Genomic DNA, 18,664 nt, shown 5'->3' on the forward strand with positions numbered 1-18,664 from the left:
GCCGCCATGATGGCCCTCGCTGAGGCGCCTCCTCCTTCCCCCCGGCGCCGGAAGTGACGCACCGCCCCGCGAGGCCCGGCGACACTGCGCATGCGCGCGCCGCCCTCGGAGGGGTTCGTTCGTTCGTTCGTTCGTTCGTTCGTTCGTTCGTTCGTTCGTTCGTTCGTTCGTTCGTTCGTTCGTTCGTTCGTTCGTTCGTTCGTTCGTTCGTTCGTTCGTTCGTTCGTTCGTTCGTTCGTTCGTTCGTTCGTTCGTTCGTTCGTTCGTTCGTTCGTTCGTTCGTTCGTTCGTTCGTCTCCCTATTCATTCATTCATCATAGAAACATCATCAATCGTATTTATTGAGCGCTTACTGTGTGCAGAGCACTGGACTGAGCGCTTGGGAAGTACAATTTGGCAACACATAGAGACGGTCCCTACCCAACAGTGGGCTCACAGTCTAAAAGGGGGAGACAGAGAACAAAACCAAACATATTAACAAAATAAAATAAATAGAATAGATATGTACAAGTAAAATAAATCAATAAATAGAGTAATAAATATGTACAAACATATATACATATATATATATACATATATGCTTGTACTTCCCAAGCGCTTAGTACAGTGCTCTGCACACAGTAAGCGCTCAATAAATACGATTGATGATGATGATGATGATATACAGGAGCACCGGACTAAGCGCTGGGGAAGTCCAAGTCGGCAACATAGAGAGACGCTCCCTATTCATTCATTCATTCATTCAATCGTCTTTCTTGAGCGCTTACTGTGGGCAGAGCACCGTACTAAGCGCTTAAATAATAATAATGATGATGGTATTTGTTAGGCGCTTACTATGTGCAAAGCATTCATTCATTCAATCGTATTTATTGAGCGCTGACTGTGTGCAGAGCACCGGACTAAGGGCTTGGGAAGTCCAAGTCGGCAACAGAGAGAGACGGTCCCTATTCACTCATTCACTCAATCGTATTTATTGAGCGCTTACTGTGTGCAGAGCACTGGACTAAGCCTCCCTTCAAGGCCCTACTGAGAGCTCACCTCCTCCAGGAGGCCTTCCCACACTGAGCCCCTTCCTTCCTCTCCCCCTCGTCCCCCTCTCCATCCCCCCCATCTTACCTCCTTCCCTTCCCCACAGCACCTGGATATATGTATATATGTTTGTACAGATTTATTACTCTATTTATTTATTTTACTTGTACATATCTATTCTATTTATTTTATTTTGTTAGTGTGTTTGGTTTTGTTCTCTGTCACCCCCTTTTAGACTGTGAGCCCACTGGGGGGTAGGGACTGTCTGTAGATGTTACCAACTTGGACTTCCCAAGCGCTTAGTCCAGTGCTCTGCACACAGTCAGCGCTCAATAAATACTATTGATGATGATGATGAGTCATGCATGCATTCACTCCTTCCTTCATTCACTCGTCTTTATTGAGCGCTGACTGTGTGCAGAGCACTGGACTAAGCGCTTGGGAAGTACAAGTCGGCAACATAGACGGCCCCTAGTCATTCATTCATTCATTCAGTCGTGTTTATTGAGCGCTTACTGCGTGCAGGGCACCGGACTAAGTCATTCATACATACATTCAATCATTCACTCCTTCAATCGTATTTATTGAGCGCTTCCTGTGTGCGGAGCACTGGACTAAGCGCTTTGGAGGTACATATAGAGACGGTCCCTGCCGGACAACGGGCTCACAGTCCGAAAGGGGGAAAGAGCCATTATTATTATTATTATTATTATTGTTATTATTATTAGGGCGGGGGAGACAGACAACAAAACAAGGAAACGGGCCGGAGGCCCCGCCCCTTCCCATCCAATCAGCGACGACCTTTTCCCAGGCCCCGCCCTTCCCTCCTCCTCCAATCAGCGACGACCTTTCCCCGGCCCCGCCCCCCCCTCCTTCCTTTCCCCGGAGGCCCCTCCCTTCCCCTGAGGCCACGCCTCTCAATCCTCCAATCAGTGGCGACCTTTCCCCGGCCACGCCCCTTTCCTATTTCGCACGCGGCCCTTCCCTCCCTCCTCCAATCAACGGGGAGCTCTCCGCGTCTCCTCCCTCCCTCTGTCCTCCAATCAGCGGGGAGATCTCTGCGGTCCCTCCCTCCCTCCGTCCTCCAATCAGTGGGCAGCTCTCCGCGGCACCTCCCTCCTCCAATCAGCAGCGAGTTCTCCAAGGCCCCGCCCTCCCTCCGTCCTCTAATCAACGACGAGCTCTCCAAGGCCCCGCCCATTCCTCCCTCTCTCCTCCAATCAGCGAGGAGCTTTCCGCGGCCCCTCCCTCCATCCTCCAATCAGCAGGCAGCTCTCCGCGGCTCCTCCCTCCGTCCTCCAATTAGCGGGCCCCTCTCCGCGGCCACGCCTTCCCTCCCTCCGTCCTCCAATCAGCGGGCAGCTCTCCGAGGCCCCTCCCTCCATCCTCCAATCAGCGGCGAGCTCTCTAAGGCCCCGCCCATCCCCCCCCTCCTCCAATCAGCGGGGAGCTCTCCAAGGCCCCCTGCCTGCCCTCCCTCCGTTCTCCAATCAGAGGGCAGCTCTCCGCGGCCCCTCCCTCCCTCCCTCCCTCCGTTCTCCAATCAGCGGGCAGTTCTCCGCGCCCCCTCCCCTTCCTCCAATCAGCGACGAGCTCTCCAAGGCCCCGCCTATTCCTCCCTCTCTCCTCCAATCAGCGGGCAGATCTCTCTCCGGGACCCCCCCCCTCCCTCCGTCCTCCAATCAGCGGGAAGCTCTCCGCGGCCCCCTCCCTCCGTCCTCCAATCAGCAGGCAGATCTCCGAGGCCCCTCCCTCCTTCCTCCAATCAGCGGCGAGCTCTCCAAGGCCCCGCCCATTCCCCCTCTCTCCTCCAATCAGCGGGCAGATCTCTCTCCACGACCCCCCTCCCTCCGTCCTCCAATCAGCGGGAAGCTCTCCGCGGCCCCCTCCCTCCGTCCTCCAATCAGCAGTCAGATCTCCGCGGCCCCTCCCTCCTTCCTCCAATCAGCGGCGAGCTCTCAAAGACCCCGCCCATTTCCCCCCTCTCTCCTCCAATCAGCGGGGAGCTCTTCCAGGCCCCGCCCCTTCCGATGTGAGTCTCCACCGCCGGCGCCGCCGCCGTCATCTGTGTCAGCGCCGTGGTCCGGCTGCTCCACGTGAGTGGGGGGCGGCTCCTCCTCTTCTTCCTCTTCTTCCTCCTCCTCCTCCTCGGGTCCCGGCTAAGCGCTCACTATGTGCCAGGCACTGTACTGAGCGCCGGGGTAAAGCACCAACGTTACTCAATGGCAAGAGCACGGGCTTGGGAGTCAGAGGTCGTGGGTTCAAATCCCGCCTCCTCCACTTGTCAGGTGGGTGACTTTGGGGAAGTCGCTTCACTTCTCTGGGCCTCAGTTCCCTCATCTGGATAATGGGGATAAAGACTGTGAGCCCCCCGTGGGACAACCTCATCACCTTGTATCCCCCACCCCCCCCAGCGCTTAGAACAGTGCTTTGCACATAGTAAGCGCTTAACAAATACCATTATTGTTGTTATTATTCTCTGGGCCTCAGTGACCTCATCTGTAAAATGGGGATGAAGACTGTGAGCTCCACACGGGACAACCTGATCACCTATAATGATCACATTATTATTATTATTATTCACTGGGCCTCATTGACCTCACCTGTAAAATGGGGATGAAGACTGTGAGCTCCACACGGGACAACCTGGTCACCTATAGTAATAACATTATTATTATTCACTGGGCCTCAGTGACCTCATCTGTAAAATGGGGATGAAGATTGTGAGCTCCACACGGGACAACCTGATCACCTATAATAATCACATTATTATTATTATTATTCACTGGGCCTCAGTGACCTCATCTGTAAAATGGGGATGAAGACTGTGAGCGCCACACGGGACAACCTGATCACCTATAGTAATCACATTATTATTATTATTCACTGGGCCTCAGTGACCTCATCTGTAAAATGGGGATGAAGATTGTGAGCTCCACACGGGACAACCTGATCACCTACAATAATAACATTATTATTCACTGGGCCTCAGTGACCTCATCTGTAAAATGGGGATGAAGACTGAGCTCCACAATGGGACAACCTGATCACTTATAATAATCACATTATTATTATTATTCACTGGGCCTCAGTGACCTCATCTGTGAAATGGGGTTGAAGACTGTGAGCTCCACACGGGACAACCTGATCACCTTCTATAATAATAACAATCATAATGGCATTTATTAAGCGCTTACTCTGTGCCAAGCACTGTTCGAAGCACTGGGGAGGTTACAGGGTGATCAAGTTGTCCCACGGGGGGCTCACAGTCTTCATCCCCATTTTCCAGATGAGGTCACTGAGGCCCAGAGAAGTGAAGTGACTTGCCCAAAGCCACACAGCCAATGAGTGGCTGAGGCGGAATTAGAACCCATGACCTCCGACTCCAAAGCCCGGGCTTTTTCCACTGAGCCACGCTGCTTCTCTCTTTGTCTCCCCCTTCTAGACTGTGAGCCCGCTGTTGGGTAGGGACCGTCTCTAGATGTTGCCAACTTGGACTTCCCAAGCGCTTAGTACAGTGCTCTGCACACAGTAAGCGCTCAGTAAATACAACTGAATGAATGAATGAATGAATACCCCCACCCCCCACCCCCCGACGCTTAGAACAGTGCTTGGCACATAGTAAGTGCTTAACAAATGCCATCATTATTAGTATTATCCAGAGAAGCAGCGTGGCTCAGTGGAAAGAGCCCGGGCTTGGGAGTCGGAGGTCGTGGGTTCTAATCCTGGCTCCGCCACTTGTCCGCTGGGTGACCGTGGGCGAGTCACTTCACTGCTCTGGGCCTCAGTGACCTCATCTGTCAAATGGGGATGAAGACTGTGAGCCCCATGTGGGACAACCTGATTACTCTGTATCTACCCCAGTGCTTAGAACGGTGCTCAGCACATAGTAAGCAACTTAACAAATGCCATCATCATTACTATTATTATTATCCAAGAAACAGAGTGGCTTAGTCACCAGAGCCCGGGCTTGGGAGTCAGAGGACGTGGGTTCTAATCCTGCCTCCACCACTTGTCTGCTGTGTGACCTTGGGCAAGCTACTTCACTTCTCTGGGCCTCAGTTACCTCATCTGTCCAATGGGGATGAAGACTGTGAGCTCCACGTGGGACAACCTGATGACCTCGTATCTCCCCCAGCGCTTAGAACAGTGCTTGGCACAGAATAAGCACTTATACAAATACCAACATTATTAATTATTATTATTATTATTATTACCCCAGTGCTTAGAACAGTGCTTGGCACAGAGTAAGCCCTTAAATACCAACATTATTATTATTATTATTATTATTATTATTACCCCAGTGCTTAGAACAGTGCTTGGCACAGAGTAAGCCCTTAAATACCAACATTATTATTATTATTACCCCCGCTTAGAACAGTGCTTGGCACAGAGTAAGCACTTATAACAAATACCAACATCATTATTATTATTATTACCCCAGTGCTGCACATAGTAAGCGCTTAATAAATGCCATTATTATTATCATTATTAGAACAGTGCTTGGCACAGAGTAAGCCCTTAAATACCAACATTATTATTATTATTACCCCCGCTTAGAACAGTGCTTGGCACAGAGTAAGCGCTTAACAAATATAATACTAATTAAAAATCCAAGCTAATCAGGTCGGGCACAGTCCCTGTCCCACTTGGGGCTCGCACACTTATCCCCCATTTTACAGATGAGGTCACTGAGGCTCTTCCGTCTCTTTTCCCGATCCCATTTGCGAACTGCGTTGGACCCCAACGCAACATATCTATTCTATTCTATTTATTTTATTTTGTGAGTATGTTTGGTTTTGTTCTCTTTTAGACTGTGAGCCCACTGTTGGGTAGGGACCGTCTCTATATGTTGCCAATTTGTACTTCCCAAGCGCTTAGTACAGTGCTCTGCACATAGTAAGCGCTCAATAAATACGATTGATGATGATGATGACCCCGCTCTAACATCCCTTCCGACAGCGTGCAGAGGCTGATGAGCCAAGGAAATGGTAATTGCGGTGTTTTTTAGGGAGACTGGTTGCGGAAGGAGAAAACGAGCAGATCCCTAGTATTAAAACTAGAGCTCAAATCAACTACGCCCGGGATAAGAAATATAATGATAATTATGGTATTTGTCAAGCGTTTACTGGTTGCCAAGTATTGGGACAGATACAAAATAATCAGGGGCAACCCCAGCCCCTCATGGGGCTTACAGTTTAAGGAGGAAGGAGAACAGATATTCTGGCTGCCATTTTGCAGGTAAGGAAATTGGGGCGCGGAGAAGTTGTTTGTTTTATGGTTTTGTCAAGCACTTGCTACTCTAATAATAATGATGGCATTTATTAAGCACTTACTATGTGCAAAGCACTGTTCTAAGCGCTAGGGAGGTTACAAGGTGATCAGGTTGTCCCACGGGGGGCTTACAGTCTGTTCTAAGCGCTGGAGTATATACAGATTTATCAGATTGGAAGCAGTCCCCGTTTCACTTGGGGCTCACAATCTTAAATAGGAAATAGGATTTAATCCCCATTTTACAGTCGAGAAAACTGAGGCCTAGAGAAGTTAATCGACTTGCCTAAGGGCACCCAGGAAGCAACGGGCAGAGCCAGGATTAGAACCCAGGTCCTCTGTCTCCCAGGCCCACGCTCTTTCCACTGGACCACCCGGCTTCTCGGTTGCGCTGCCTAAAGCCACACATTAGCCAAAGGGCAGAAATCAATCAATCAATCAATCGTATGTATTGAGCGCTTACTGTGTGCAGAGCGCCGTACTAGGCGCTTGGGAAGTACAAGTTGAAATGGGATTAGAACCCAGATCCTTTCCACTGGACCACCTGGCTTCTCAGTTGCGCTGCCTAAAGCCACACGTTAGCCAAAGGGCAGAAATCAATCAATCAATCCATCGTATGTATTGAGCGCTTACTGTGTGCAGAGCACTGTACTAGGCGCTTGGGCAGTACAAGTTGAAATGGGATTAGAACCCAGATCCTTTCTACTGGACCACCCGGCTTCTCAGTTGCGCTGCCTAAAGCCACACGTTAGCCAAAGGGCAGAAATCAATCAATCAATCGTATGTATTGAGCGCTTACTGTGTGCAGAGCACTGTACTAGGCGCTTGGGCAGTACAAGTTGAAATGGGATTAGAACCCAGATCCTTTCTACTGGACCACCCGGCTTCTCAGTTGCGCTGCCTAAAGCCACACATTAGCCAAAGGGCAGAAATCAATCAATCAATCGTATGTATTGAGCGCTTACTGTGTGCAGAGCGCCGTACTAGGCGCTTGGGAAGTACAAGTTGAAATGGGATTAGAACCCAGATCCTTTCTACTGGACCACCCGGCTTCTCAGTTGCGCTGCCTAAAGCCACGCATTAGCCAAAGGGCAGAAATCAATCAATCAATCGTATGTATTGAGCGCTTACTGTGTGCAGAGCACCGTACTAGGCGCTTGGGAAGTACAAGTTGAAACGGGATTAGAACCCAGATCCCCTGATTGCCACATCTGTGCTCCTTCCACTGGGCCATGCTGCTTCTCCAGCGGTCCTCGCAAAAAGTAAATCTACCGCTTGGGAAGTTGGTTTCTGGAGAAAAAAAATCAATCAATCAATCAATCAATCAATCGTATTTATTGAGCGCTTGGCACATAGTAAGAGTCCCCGTACAACCTGAGGACTCTTGGGGAATGAAATATGGTTTACGGCAGCGGTTCTAATGCCTCTTTCCCATTTAATCAATCAATCAATCGAATTTATTGAGCGCTTACTGTGTGCAGAGCACTGTACTAAGCGCTTGGGAAGTACAAATTGGCAACATATAGAGACAGTCCCTACCCAACAGCGGGCTCACAGTCTAAAAGGGGGAGAGAGAGAACAAAACCAAACATACTAACAAAGTAAAATAAATAGAATAGATATTTACAAGTAAAATAAATAGAGTAATAAATATGTACAAACATATATACATATATACAGGATATATACATATATATATATTGTATATATATATATACAATCAATTGTATTTATTGAGCACTCACTGTGTGCAGAGCACTGTATTAAGCGCTTGGGCAGTTCAAGTTACACCACAAACTTTAAAGCACAAATATCATCATCATCAATCGTATTTATTGAGCGCTTACTGTGTGCAGAGCACTGTACTAAGCGCTTGGGAAGTACAAATTGGCAACATAGAGAGACGGTCCCTACCCACCAGTGGGCTCACAGTCTAAAAGGGGGAGACAGAGAACAAAACCAAACATACTAACAAAATAAAATAAATAGAATAGATATGTACAAGTAAAATAAATAAATAGAGTAATAAATATGTACAAACATATATACATATATACAGGATATATACATATATATATACAATCAATTGTATTTATTGAGCACTTACTGTGTGCAGAGCACTGTACTAAGCACTTGGGAAGTACAAGCTACACCACAAACTTTAAAGCACAAATATCATCATCATCAATCGTATTTATTGAGCGCTTACTGGGTGCAGAGCACTGTACTAAGCGCTTGGGAAGTACAAATTGGCAACATGTAGAGACAGTCCCTACCCAACAGTGGACGCTCACAGCCTAAAAGGGGGAGACAGAGAACAAAACCAAACATACTAACAAAATAAAATAAATAGAATAGATATGTACAAGTAAAATAAATAAATAAATAAATAAATAAAGAGTAATAAATATGTACAAACATATATACATATATACAGGATATATACATATATATACAATCAATTGTATTTATTGAGCACTTACTGCGTGCAGAGCAGTAAGCACTGTACTAAGCGCTTGGGAAGTACAAGTTACACCATAAACTTTAAAGCACAAATATCATCATCATCGATCGTATTTATTGAGCGCTTACTGTGTGCAGAGCACTGTACTAAGCGTTTGGGAAGTACAAATTGGCAACATGTAGAGACAGTCCCTACCCAACAGTGGGCTCACAGTCAGAAAGGGGGAGACAGAGAACAAAACCAAACATACTAACAAAATAAAATAAATAGAATAGATATGTACAAGTAAAATAAATAAATAGAGTAATAAATATGTACAAACATATATACATATATACAGGATATATACATATATATATATATATATATATATATATATACAATCAATTGTATTTATTGAGCACTTACTGTGTGCAGAGCACTGTACTAAGCGCTTGGGAAGTACAAGTTACACCACAAACTTTAAAGCACAAATATCATCATCATCGATCGTATTTATTGAGCGCTTACTGTGTGCAGAGCACTGTACTAAGCGCTTGGGAAGTACAAATTGGCAACATCTAGAGACAGTCCCTACCCAACAGTGAGCTCACAGTCTAAAAAGGGGAGACAGAGAACAAAACCAAACATACTAACAAAATAAAATAAATAGAATAGATATGTACAAGTAAAATAAATAGAGTAATAAATATGTACAAACATATATACATATATACTAACTTTCCTTTCTCCTAATTTTGAAGACTACGTGGGACTGGAGAAACAGCAAACGCACCCTAAATAAATAGAGTAATAAATATGTACAAACATATGTGCATATATACTAACTTTCCTTTCTCCTAATTTTGAAGACTACGTGGGAGTGGGACTGGAGAAACAGCAAACGCACCCTAAATAAATAGAGTAATAAATATGTACAAACATATATGCATATATACTAACTTTCCTTTCTCCTAATTTTGAAGGCTACGTGGGACTGGAGAAACAGCAAACGCACCCTAAATAAATAGAGTAATAAATATGTACAAACATATATACATATATACTAACTTTCTCCTAATTTTGAAGACTACGTGGGACTGGAGAAACAGCAAACGCACCCTAAATAAATAGAGTAATAAATATGTACAAACATATATGCACATATACTAACTTTCCTTTCTCCTAATTTTGAAGACTACGTGGGACTGGAGAAACAGCAAACGCACCCTAAATAAATAGAGTAATAAATATGTACAAACATATATGCACATATACTAACTTTCCTTTCTCCTAATTTTGAAGGCTACGTGGGACTGGAGAAAGAGCAAACGCACCCTAAATAAATAGAGTAATAAATATGTACAAACATATATGCATATCTACTAACTTTCCTTTCTCCTAATTTTGAAGACTACGTGGGACTGGAGAAACAGCAAACGCACCCTAAATAAATAGAGTAATAAATATGTACAAACATATATGCACATATACTAACTTTCCTTTCTCCTAATTTTGAAGACTACGTGGGACTGGAGAAACAGCAAACACACCCTAAATAAATAGAGTAATAAATATGTACAAACATATATGCACATATACTAACTTTCCTTTCTCCTAATTTTGAAGGCTACGTGGGACTGGAGAAAGAGCAAACGCACCCTAAATAAATAGAGTAATAAATATGTACAAACATATATACATATATACTAACTTTCCTTTCTCCTAATTCTGAAGACTACGTGGGACTGGAGAAACAGCAAACGCACCCTAAATAAATAGAGTAATAAATATGTACAAACATATATGCATATATATTAACTTTCCTTTCTCCTAATTTTGAAGACTACGTGGGACTGGAGAAACAGCAAACGCACCCGACCCGAAAACAAGATGTTTGGTCGTTTGACTCTTCCTCAGATGATTTTTGCCGGAGTTCTGGGGGTTGGGGGAGGAATATACATCTACCAACCAATCTTTGAACAATATACCAGGGACCAGAGGGCATTAAAAGAAAAATCGCCAACTGCACAAGAACCAGAAGATAAGAAAAGCTAAGACGCCGCGCAAAACTCACCCGTGAAGGTGCTTGGGAACTTAAGCGTCTGAAATGACAGGCCTGCCGGAGATATCTGATACCGAGTGGAATAAAAAATAACTGGTTTCACCCAATTTTTAATTAGCCGTGCCGATTTGAATGAATACGTTATTTGTGGGGGGTAAAGGTGCATAGACTGTAAGCCGGTCGTGGGCAGGGAACGTTTCTGCTCATTCTGTTGTACTCTCCTAAGCGCTTCGCACACAGCCCTCAATAAATACCATCTATACAAGTATTTTTAGCTGATTACCTTGGTATGAGAAGGTAAATAGTTCTAAGCTAAGCATGCAGAAACCCGAAATATCAGAAGACTTGGCGAGCCTAATTCTCCTTTCCGAAATTGAATGTATAAGTAGCCTTAGCGCTTAGTACAGTGCTCTGCACACAGTAAGCGCTCAGTGAATACCATATATACAGGTATTTTTAGCTGATTACCTTGGCATGAGGCGGTAAATAGTTCTAAGCTAAGCATGCAGAAACCAGAAATATCAGAAGACTTGTCGGCGAGCCTAATTCTCCTTTCCGAAATTGAATGTATAAGTAGCCTTAGCGCTCAGTACAGTGCTCTGCACACTAAGCGCTCAATGAATACCATCTATACAGGTATTTTTAGCTGATTACCTTGGTATGAGGAGGTAAATAGTTCTAAGCTAAGCATGCAGAAACCCGAAATATCAGAAGACTTGGCGAGCCTAATTCTCCTTTCCGAAATTGAATGTATAAGTAGCCTTAGCGCTTAGTACAGTGCTCTGCACACAGTAAGCGCTCAATGAATACCATCTATACAGGAATTTTTAGCTGATTAACTTGGTATGAGGAGGTAAATAGTTCGAAGCTAAGCATACAGAAACCAGAAATATCAGAAGACTTGTCAGTGAGCCTAATTCTCCTTTCCAAAATTGAATGTATAAGTAGCCTTAGCGCTTAGTACAGTGCGCTGCACACAGTAAGCGCTCAATGAATACCATCTATACAGGAATTTTTAGCTGATTACCTTGGTATGAGGAGGTAAATAGTTCTAAGCTAAGCATACAGAAACCCGAAATATCAGAAGACTTGGCGAGCCTAATTCTCCTTTCCGAAATTGAATGTATAAGTAGCCTTAGCGCTTAGTACAGTGCTCTGCACACAGTAAGCGCTCAGTGAATACCATATATACAGGTATTTTTAGCTGATTACCTTGGCATGAGGCGGTAAATAGTTCTAAGCTAAGCATGCAGAAACCAGAAATATCAGAAGACTTGTCGGCGAGCCTAATTCTCCTTTCTGAAATTGAATGTATAAGTAGCCTTAGCGCTCAGTACAGTGCGCTGCACACAGTAAGCGCTCAATGAATACCATCTATATAGGTATTTTTAGCTGATTACCTTGGTATGAGGAGGTAAATAGTTCTAAGCTAAGCATGCAGAAACCCGAAATATCAGAAGACTTGTCGGCGAGCCTAATTCTCCTTTCTGAAATTGAATGTATAAGTAGCCTTAGCGCTTAGTACAGTGCTCTGCACACAATAAGCCCTCAATAAATACCATCTATACAGGTAATTTTTAGCCGATTACCTTGGTATGAGGAGGTAAATAGTTCTAAGCTAAGCATGCAGAAACCAGAAATATCAGAAGACTTGTCGGCGAGCCTAATTCTCCTTTCCGAAATTGAATGTATAAGTAGCCTTAGCGCTTAGTACAGTGCTCTGCACACAGTAAGCCCTCAATAAATACCATCTATACAGGTAATTTTTAGCCGATTACCTTGGTATGAGGAGGTAAATAGTTCTAAGCTAAGCATGCAGAAACCAGAAATATCAGAAGACTTGTCGGCGAGCCTAATTCTCCTTTCCGAAATTGAATGTATAAGTAGCCTTAGCGCTTAGTACAGTGCTCTGCACACTAAGCGCTCAATGAATACCATATATACAGGTAATTTTTAGCTGATTACCTTGGTATGAGGAAGTAAATAGTTCTAAGCTAAGCATGAAGAAACCAGAAAGCTCAGAAGACTTGTCAGCGAGCCTAATTCTCCTTTCCGAAATTGAATGTATAAGTAGCCTTAGCGCTTAGTACAGTGCTCTGCACACAGTAAGCGCTCAATAAATACGATTGAATGAATAGCCTGCCCAAGGTGAAACCTTCTCCTTCCACCCCTCTCCTGAATTTTCCAAGGTGGCTGGATTTACGCCTGCCATATCAGAAAACTGTATCTACATTGCAGGCACAAAAAAAACAAATATTTGGGGCTCCAAATGTCATGTAAAGTGAATTTTTTTTAATTAAGCCACTTTGTTGGGAGGGAAGAACAGTGCCGTTTTGGCAGAAGGATGTTATTTAATTAAAAAAAAAGATTCAGAGTTCCTAGAAGTCATCGTACCTTTGCATTTTGTATTTATTACTTGTATTTATTACATTTTGTATTTATTACTCTATTTATTTTACTTATACATATCTATTCTACTGATTTTATTTTGTTAATATGTTTTGTTTTGTTCTCTGTCTCCCCCTTCTAGACTGTGAGCCCGCTGTTGGGTAGGGACCGTCTCTAGATGTTGCCAACTTGGACTTCCCAAGCGCTTAATACAGTGCTCTGCACACAGTAAGCGCTCAATAAATACGATTGATTGATTGATTGATCTTTGCAGCGTATTGGAAGATGATGGTGAGATTTATTGGACTCTCCTTCCAGGAACGAAGATTTTGAGGCCGAGAATTTTTGCGAAGGAATCGATCGCGGCGGTGCGGGTCTGCGCAGAGCTAGTCACACTCTTTTGTTCTTGCTGGGGCAGGAGGGCAAAAAGTGAGGGGTTGGGGGGGGATGCAGCACAAAGCGCTTAGTACAGTGCTCTGCACATAGTAAGCGCTCAATAAATACGATTGATGATGATGGGAAGCCTCACAAAAATTTTAAGCACTTTGTGGCCAAGGCGACAACAGTATACTAGACTGTGAGCCCACTGTTGGGTAGGGACCGTCTCTATATGTTTCCAACTTGGACTTCCCAAGCGCTTAGTACAGTGCTCTGCACACAGTAAGCGCTCAATAAATACGATTGATTGATTGATTGATATACTACCAATGTGCTGGGGTGTCTTAGACCAGCAAGCGCTCGCCAGGGTAGGTACAGTCCTCTTGACTCGAAACTCACTGTGGGCAGGGAATGTGGCTGTTTATTGTTATACTGTCCTCTCCCAAGCTCTCAGTACAGTGCTCGCCCACAGTAAGCGCTCAATAAATACAATGGACTGATGTGGAGGCAAGGAGGGGTTTAGTGGGGCAGGTCTCTTGGATGAGATTAATCGATCGTATTTACTATTATTATTATTATAACTATTATTATATAGTAATAGTAATAATAGCAATAATTATTATTACTATTATATAGTAAGCACTTCAGACCTACCCCAATTATTATTATTATATAGGAAGCACTTAAGAACTACCCCAATATATTGTTACTATTATATAGTAAGCACTTAAGAACGACCCCAATTATTATTATTATATAGCGAGCGCTTCAGAACGACCCCAATTATTATTATTATATAGCAAGCGCTTCAGAACGACCCCAATTATTATTATTATATAGCAAGCGCTTCAGAACGACCCCAATTATTATTATTATATAGCGAGCGCTTCAGAACGACCCCAATTATTATTATTATACAGTGAGCGCTTCAGAACTACCCCAACTTTTAGACTGTGAGCCCACTGTTGGGTAGGGACTGTCTCTATATGTTGCCAATTTGTACTTCCCAAGCGCTTAGTACAGTGCTCTGCACACAGTAAGCGCTCAATAAATACATTTGATGATGATGATGATGATCATAGAGTGAGCGCTTCAGAACGACCCCAATTATTATTATCTAGTAAGCACTTCTGAACGACCCCAATTATTATTACATAGTAAGCGCTTCAGAACTACCCCAATTATCATTATTAAAACGGGGATGACTACTGTGGGACAGGGACTGCATCCAACTAAGCGCTTAGTACTGTGCTCTGCACACAGTAAGTGCTCAATAAGTACGATTGATTGATCCAACCTGATTATCTTATCCAGATAATTGATCCAACCTGATTATCCAACCCGTGCTTAGAGCAGTGCCTGGCCCATGGTAAGCGAATAATGATAATAATAATAATAATAATAATAATAATAATAATAATAATAATAAGCCCGGCCCATAGTAAGCGAATAATAAGAATAAGAATAAGCCCGGCCCATAGTAAGCAAATAATAATAATAATAATAATAATAATGGTAAGCCTGGCCCATAATAAGCGAATAATAATAATAATAATAATTATAATGGTATTTGTTAAGTACTTACTGTGGGCCAAACACTGTCCTAAGCGAGCCCATTGTTGGGTAGAGACCATCTCTTTTGCCGAATTATCCTCTCTCAAGCGCTTAGTCCAGTGCTCTGCCCACAGTAAGCTCTCAATAAATACCACTGAATGAAGGAATGAAAGACCATTATAATAATTATGGCATTTATTAAGCGCTTACTACGTGCAAAGCACTGCTCGAAGCGCTGGAGCACTATTATGAAAAGAACCCTAAAAAAAAAAAGGGAGAGGGGTTTGAAATTCGAAGCATCGTGGCTCAGTGGAAAGAGCCCGGGCTTTGGAGTCAGAGGTCATGGGTTCAAATTCCGCCTCTGCCACTTGTCAGCTGTGTGACTTTGGGCAAGTCACTTCACTTCTCTGGGCCTCAGTCACCTCATCGGTAAAATGGGGATTGATTGTGAGCCCCACATGGGACAACCTGATCACCTTGTATCCTCCCCAGCGCTTAGAACAGTCCTTGGCAGGTAGTAAGCGCTTAACAAATTCCAAAGTTATTATTATTATTATTATTATTATTATTATTATTAAAATGGGGATGAAGGCTGTGAGCCCCACGTGGGACAAACTTGTAACCTCCCCAGCGCTTTGAACAGTGCTTGGCAGGTAGTAAGCGCTTAACAAATACCAAAATTATTATTATTATTATTATTAAAATGGGGATGAAGGCCGTGAGCCCCACGTGGGACAACCTTGTAACCTCCCCAGCGCTTTGAACAGTGCTTGGCAGGTAGTAAGCGCTTAACAAATACCAAAATTATTATTATTATTGTTATTATTAAAATGGGGATGAAGGCTGTGAGCCCCACGTGGGACAACCTTGTAACCTCCCCAGCGCTTTGAACAGTGCTTGGCAGATAGTAAGCGCTGAACAAATGCCAGCATTATTATTTATTGAGCGCTTAAAGTGTGCAGAGCACTGTGCTAAACGCTTGGAAAGGACAATTGGGGAGGGGCCCACCAGCAGGAGGGAGCAGAGCCTGACAGATCATCCCTCCCCAAATTGCAACTTTAGTTTTTCCACCTTTTCCCCCTCCCTTGCACCTTCCCAGCCTGGTGGGAAAGAAACCTGGAATCCCCCCAAGGGGAGGAAAAGCTTGGCTGTGGAGATTTTCCTCTGGGAAAATTGGTTTTCCTGGGGTCCGTGGCCCAGCCGGCTGCTCCCCCTGACCTTTCCTTTTCCACAGGCTGCAGGGGATTGGGGGTTTGGGGTCTCCAGGTGGTCTGAAGCCATGGGGGCTTGTATATATGTTTGTACATATTTATTACTCTATTTATTTATTTATTTTACTTGTACATATCTATTCTATTTATTTTATTTTGTTAGTATGTTTGGTTTTGTTCTCTGTCTCCCCCTTTTAGACTATGAGCCCACTGTTGGGAAGGGATTGTCTCTAGATGTTGCCAATTTGTACTTCCCAAGCGCTTAGTACAGTGCTCTGCACATAGTAAGCGCTCAATAAATACGATTGATGATGATGATGATGATGATGATGGGGGGATTTGGGGGTGGGGGTCCGGAAGGGAAGGGGGAGAGGAAGAGGGAAGGGAGGAAGGGGAGGCTCCGGCCTGCTTCCTTGGGAAATTGGATCAGGGATTTTATGGACCAGGAGATGTCCCTCCCTCCCTCTGCCCACCGCCCCTCTCAAGCCTTCTGGACACAGGTGAGCAGCGACCATTCATTCATTCATTCATTCATTCATTCATTCATTCATTCATTTATTCATTCATTCAATAGTATTTATTGAGCGCTTACTGTGTGCAGAGCAGCTTACTATGTGCCAAGGAGCCCACTGTTGGGTAGGGACCGTCTCTATAGGTTGCCAACTTGTACTTCCCAAGCGCTTAGTACAGTGCTCTGCACACAGTAAGTGCTCAATAAATACGATTGATGATGATGATGATGCCAAGCACTGTTCTAAGCGCTGGGGGAGATGCAAGGGAATCTGGTTGTCCCACATGAGGCTCACAGTCTTCAACCCCATTTTACAGATGACGTGACAGGCCCAGAGGAGTCCCCCTCCCCAATTTGCCCATCCATCCCCTCTCCTCCCTCCTTCCAAACAGTCAATTAATCGTATTTATTGAGCGCTCACTGTGTGCAGAGCACTGGACTAAGCGCTTGGGAAGTACAAGTTGGCAACATCTAGAGACGGTCCCTACCCAGCAGTGGGCTCACAGTCTAGAAGGGGGAGATAGAGAATAAAACCAAACATACTAACAAAATAAAATAGAATGGAGATGTACAAGTAAAATAAATAAATAAATAGAGTAATCAATCAATCAATCGTATTTATTGAGCGCTTACTATGTGCAGAGCACTGTACTAAGCACTTGGGAAGTACAAATTGGCAACGTATAGAGACAGTCCCTACCCAACATTGGGCTCACAGTCTAAAAGGGGGAGACAGAGAATAAAACCAAACATACCAACAAAATAAAATAGAATAGAGATGTACAAGTAAAATAAATAAATAAATAAATAGAGTAATCAATCAATCAATCAATCGTATTTATTGAGCGCTCACTGTGTGCAGAGCACTGGACTAAGTGCTTGGGAAGTACATGTTGGCAGCATCTAGAGACGGTCCCTACCCAACAGTGGGCTCACAGTCTAAAAGGGGGAGACAGAGAATAAAACCAAACATACTAACAAAATAAAATAAATAGAATAGATACGTACAAGTAAAATAAATAAATAAATAAATAGAGTAATAAATGTGTACAAACATATATCCATATATACAGGTGCTGTGGGGAAGGGAAGGAGGTAAGATGGGGGGGATGGAGAGGGGGACGAGGGGGACAGGAAGGAAGGGGCTTAGTCTGGGAAGGCCTCCTGGAGGAGGTGAGCTCTCAGTAGGGCCTTGAAGGGAATCCTTCATCCTTAACCCAGAGGCCCCCCCACCACTCATTTCCCATCCCTCTCCCAGGCCGGACAGCTTCCCTGGGAGGTGGTTGTACATATTTACACATATAATAATAATAATAATAATGATGATAATGGCATTTGTCAAGCGCTTACTATGTGCCAAGCACTGTTCTAAGCGCTGGGGAGGTTACAGAGTGATCCTGTTGTCCCACGGGGGGCTCACAGTCTTCATCCCCATTTGACAGATGAGGGAACTGAGGCCCAGAGAATAATAATAATAATAATAATAATAATAATGGAGCCCACTGTTGGGGACCGTCTCTATATGTTGCCAACTTGCACTTCCCAAGCGCTTAGTCCAGTGCTCTGCACACAGTAAGTGCTCAATAAATACGATTGAATGAATGAATGAATGATGGCATTTCTTAAGCGTATACTATGTGCAAAGCACTGTTCTAAGCGCTGGGGAGGTTACAGAGTGATCCTGTTGTCCCACGGGGGGCTCACAGTCTCCATCCCCATTTGACAGATGAGGGAACTGAGGCCCAGAGATGTGACTTGCCCAAAGCCACACAGCTGACAAGTGGCGGAGCCGGGATTTGAACCGATGACCTCTG

The 18,664-nt window shown here is 44.3% G+C and overlaps 1 protein-coding gene across 2 annotated transcripts; it reads left to right on the forward strand.

The window, feature by feature from the left end:
- Positions 1-3,066: 3,066 nt before the first annotated feature.
- PIGBOS1 (PIGB opposite strand 1) lies at positions 3,067-10,915 on the forward strand. Of its 2 annotated transcripts, none has more exons than XM_038750562.1 (2): positions 3,067-3,125; positions 10,589-10,915. In XM_038750562.1, the coding sequence occupies exon 2, from the start codon at positions 10,637-10,639 to the stop codon at positions 10,799-10,801; it is 165 nt and encodes a 54-aa protein (XP_038606490.1). In that variant the 5' UTR covers positions 3,067-3,125; positions 10,589-10,636; the 3' UTR covers positions 10,802-10,915. The 2 variants fall into 2 exon arrangements, with proteins under 2 accessions (XP_038606490.1, XP_038606489.1); XM_038750561.1 differs by lacking the exon at positions 3,067-3,125 and adding an exon at positions 6,014-6,020.
- Positions 10,916-18,664: the final 7,749 nt, after the last annotated feature.

The sequence above is a fragment of the Tachyglossus aculeatus genome, chromosome 8 (genome assembly GCF_015852505.1).
Source record: "Tachyglossus aculeatus isolate mTacAcu1 chromosome 8, mTacAcu1.pri, whole genome shotgun sequence".
Lineage (NCBI taxonomy): Eukaryota > Metazoa > Chordata > Mammalia > Monotremata > Tachyglossidae > Tachyglossus > Tachyglossus aculeatus.